Source organism: Phoca vitulina, unplaced genomic scaffold, assembly GCF_004348235.1.
Source record: "Phoca vitulina isolate PV1807 unplaced genomic scaffold, GSC_HSeal_1.0 scaffold4, whole genome shotgun sequence".
NCBI lineage: Eukaryota > Metazoa > Chordata > Mammalia > Carnivora > Phocidae > Phoca > Phoca vitulina.
In genome coordinates this window covers 5,279,988-5,283,775 of record NW_022589707.1, presented here as the reverse complement: position 1 = coordinate 5,283,775, position 3,788 = coordinate 5,279,988, and the positions used below count along the sequence as shown (strand labels likewise).

General features: G+C 44.1%; 1 protein-coding gene across 1 annotated transcript; it reads left to right on the top strand.

Moving 5' to 3' along the window:
* The first annotated feature begins 232 nt into the window (after nucleotides 1-232).
* On the top strand, nucleotides 233-1,258 carry LOC116630575 (olfactory receptor 6V1). Its single transcript, XM_032401271.1, has one exon. The coding sequence runs from the start codon at nucleotides 293-295 to the stop codon at nucleotides 1,256-1,258; it is 966 nt and encodes a 321-aa protein (XP_032257162.1). The 5' UTR covers nucleotides 233-292.
* The last annotated feature ends 2,530 nt before the right edge of the window (nucleotides 1,259-3,788 follow it).

The following is a 3,788-nucleotide window of genomic DNA, read 5'->3' as shown; positions in this document are numbered from 1 at the left end:
GTTGATGTCTGCTACTCTGCTGTCCTCCTTAATCCACTCCTCTCTGTCTCTCTCCTTATCAGTGGCTTTCCATGCTCTTAATTCTATGACCCCGTCTATGATTCTCTCATATTCCCATGTAGTTGTCTCTCTTTCTGTTTATCACTGACCACTGACTTTGTTTTGCTCTCCCTGTTCTCTTTCTGTCTCTGTTTCATGGTCAATGATATTCTCTCTCTCCCTCTCTCTCTCTCTTTCTTTGTCTCTCTGTCTTGCTATCTCTGCCTTACATCTCTGTCTCTGTTTCCTTTCTATGCAGGGACCCAGCTCCTGGATCATGGCAAATCTGAGCCACCCTTCTGAATTTGTCCTCTTGGGCTTCTCCTCTTTTGGTGAGCTGCAGGTTCTGCTGTATGGGCCCTTCCTCATGCTTTATCTTCTTGCTTTCATGGGAAACACTGTCATCATAGTCACGGTCATAGCCAACACCCACCTACATACACCCATGTACTTCTTTCTGGGTAACTTTTCCCTGTTGGAGATCTTGGTGACCATGACTGCAGTGCCCAGGATGCTCTCAGACCTGCTGGTCACCCATAAAGTCATTTCCTTCACTGGCTGCATGGTCCAGTTCTACTTCTACTTTTCCCTGGGTTCCACCTCCTTCCTCATCCTGTCAGATGTGGCCCTTGACCGCTTTGTGGCCATCTGCCACCCACTGTGCTATGACATTTTGATGAGCTGGGCTATATGTATCAGGCTGGCAGGGGCTGCCTGGGCAGCTCCTTTCCTAGTCATGGTGCCCACTGTCATCTCCCGGGCTTATCTCAATTATTGCCATGGCAACATCATTAACCACTTCTTCTGTGACAATGCACCTCTGCTGCAGCTGTCCTGCTCAGACACCAGCCTGCTGGAATTCTGGGACTTCATGATGGCCTTGGCTTTTGTCCTCAGTTCCTTCCTGGTGACCCTCATCTCCTATGGCTATATTGTGACCACCGTGCTGAGGATCCCATCTGCTAGCGGCCGTCAGAAGGCTTTCTCTACGTGTGGGTCCCACCTCACCCTGGTCTTCATTGGTTACAGCAGCACCATCTTCCTTTATGTCAGGCCTGGCAAAGCACATTTTGTGGAAGTCAACAAGACCGTAGCCCTGGTGACATCGGTCCTCACCCCCTTTCTCAGTCCCTTTATCCTTACCCTCCGCAATGAGACAGTCAAGGCAGTGCTATGGGGGCAGATGCAGAGGCTTAAAGGCCTCCACAAGGCACTATGATGAGCCTGAGGAACCTGGCCAACTTCAGTCAAGCAGGTCTATGCAGAGAGGAGGCAGAGTACCAGGCTGGGTAGGAAGATCACTGCTGAATTTCTTTAGGTTGTTTCCTCTGTGCTTCTGCATGATAACTACAGTGAGTCCTCAGTGCTAAGTGTCTGGCCCTCTCAGGCCACCATGGAGGTGCTTCCCATACCCACTGGCAGCTACAAGAACTCTGAAAGTAGTCCAGAACCTGGGGAGCCAGCAGTAAGACTTTCAGTACAAGGAAGTATGTGGGCTTTCCATTCAAGGACAGCAGCCAGGAAGTGTTTTCTGATCAAGAGATATTATCCAGCCCAGGTATGTGTGTGTGTGTGTGTGCACGTGTGTGTGCATGTGTGTGTGTGTGTGTATAAAATTCCTGAAAGCTTTGGGATGAAACATCAGCTCCAATGCCCTTACCTCCCAACTACAATCTGAAATTTTAAAAACCTTCCAGTTGGGGCGCCTGGGTGGCTCAGTTGGCTAAGCACTGACTCTTGGTTTCGGCTCAGGTCATGATCTCATGGGTCCTGAGATTGAGCCCTGTCTTGGGCTCCGTGCTCAGCAGGGAGTCTGCTTCAAGATTCTCTCGTCTGTCCCTCCCCTACCTTTCTTTCTAAAATAAATAAATAAATAAATAAATAAATAAATAAATAAATAAAGCCCTCCTGTTACTTTGACCTCAGACCCATGGTTTTTTCTTAGCTTTCACCTCCCCTGGATTTTCTTTTTCTTTTTTTTTTAAGATTTTACTTATTTATTTGAGAGAAAGAGTGAGAGAGAGAGAGAGAGTGCATGAGCCAGGGGAGGGAGAGGGAGAAGCAAACTCCCCTGCTGAGCAGGGAGCCCGATGCAGGGCTCAATCTCAGGACCCTGGGATCACGACCTGAACTAAAGGCAGATGCTTAACTGATTGAGCCACCCAGGTGCCCCAATCCTGGATTTTCTAAAACACCCCCAATGGAAAATATTCTCCTAAGGAGTGCCTGGGTGGCTCAGTCAGTTAAACATCTGACTCATTATCTCAGCTCAGGTCAGGAGTGTGATTTCAAGCCCCATGTTAAGCTCCAAGCTGGGTATAGAGCCTACTTAAAAAATATATATATTCTGCCAAATTGTTTCTGCAAATACACTTTAATTTAGCAAACTACATTTCCCAGTAAACTACAATGACTTCACGCATCAAGGGAGTACTCCTAGACCCACTTACTTTAAGACAACAAAAACTACTAATTTACCACAAGTGTCAAGATTTTTACAAGTCTACTATGTGGAAATACACAAGGCAGGAAATTGTGGGCTCATTTGGTGGATACAGATTGTCTAGCTTTGGAGACATGGCTCACTTAGTGGTCTGTTGGTTCTCATTACGTACTTCCAGTATTACCGCAGGCTAACCCCTTCTCAAGAGAGGTGCCCCTTCCTCTGACTTTCTGAAGAGTTCGTTTCTTTCTTGCTGAGGTGCCCCTTACCCAAATCAGAGGATGTCTTTAGGTTCCTAGTTTCAGCTTCTGGTTGCAAGTCTTGTGTCTCCTCCAAAGACACATCACAGCAATGACTCTGATGTTTGCTGTTGCTGTTGCTCCAACTGATTTATTTTCTCCAATTATCCTCTGCTCACCACCTCAAAGAGTAAATATTTGTAGAGTAAATGGAAGGAGGATGAAGAAAGTAAAAATAATTTTACTGATAATTTACCTTTATGTATACATGTACATATACCAACGGACCACTAAGTAAGCCACATCTCCAAAGCTAGACACTTACATATACGTGTATATTATATATATTATTCACACTTTATAAACACTTTATACATGTTTTCCATTTGGTTTTACCCTCATAATAATCCAATTAAATAAAGATTCACTGATCACTCACCATGAGCAATGCACTCTGCTTAGCACTGGCCATTAAAGATCAAAGAAATGTGGATTCTAACCTCAAAGATTTCTCCATCTGTGAGACAGAGGACAAGCTATAATGAATTCTAGCATATTTTGATAAGGGGTTCTTCTACTTTTAACAAGTGCCATGAGAGCCCAGAAGGGAAATGCTAATTCTTGGGCTGCAGCTAGGCAGCGTTTCTGACTCACTAAGGAATAGGGGAAATACAGTTGAGAAAAAAAAAAAAAAAAAGAATTGGTCAAAGTGATGGCAGAACTGACAATACAATCTGGTTCTTCAAACTTCTTTTCCATCTCTCCATCTTCAGAAATTCTTCTTCCAGCTTGATCAAAGTTGGATTAATTATCTCCAGGATCTGAAGCCACTCTGTGTAGACTCCTCCAGCCTCTTATTCACTGTAAATCCATCCAGTTTCCATCAAGTGTATATACTTGTAATTGCAATAATTCTAATAACTCCTTCATAAACAATAGTTGTATGTTTAATATCCATCACTTGAAAGAAACATACTGTCAGAAAGCAACGATAGCTTCATTGTCATTTTTAAAGGTTTGTGTTTCATTTATCATAATAGTATCCACAAACATTTGAAAGATAGCAA

Coding starts and splice junctions, on each gene's coding strand:
- LOC116630575 (XM_032401271.1), top strand. CDS start 293: ATGCAGGGACCCAGCTCCTGGATCATGGCAAATCTGAGCCACCCTTCT.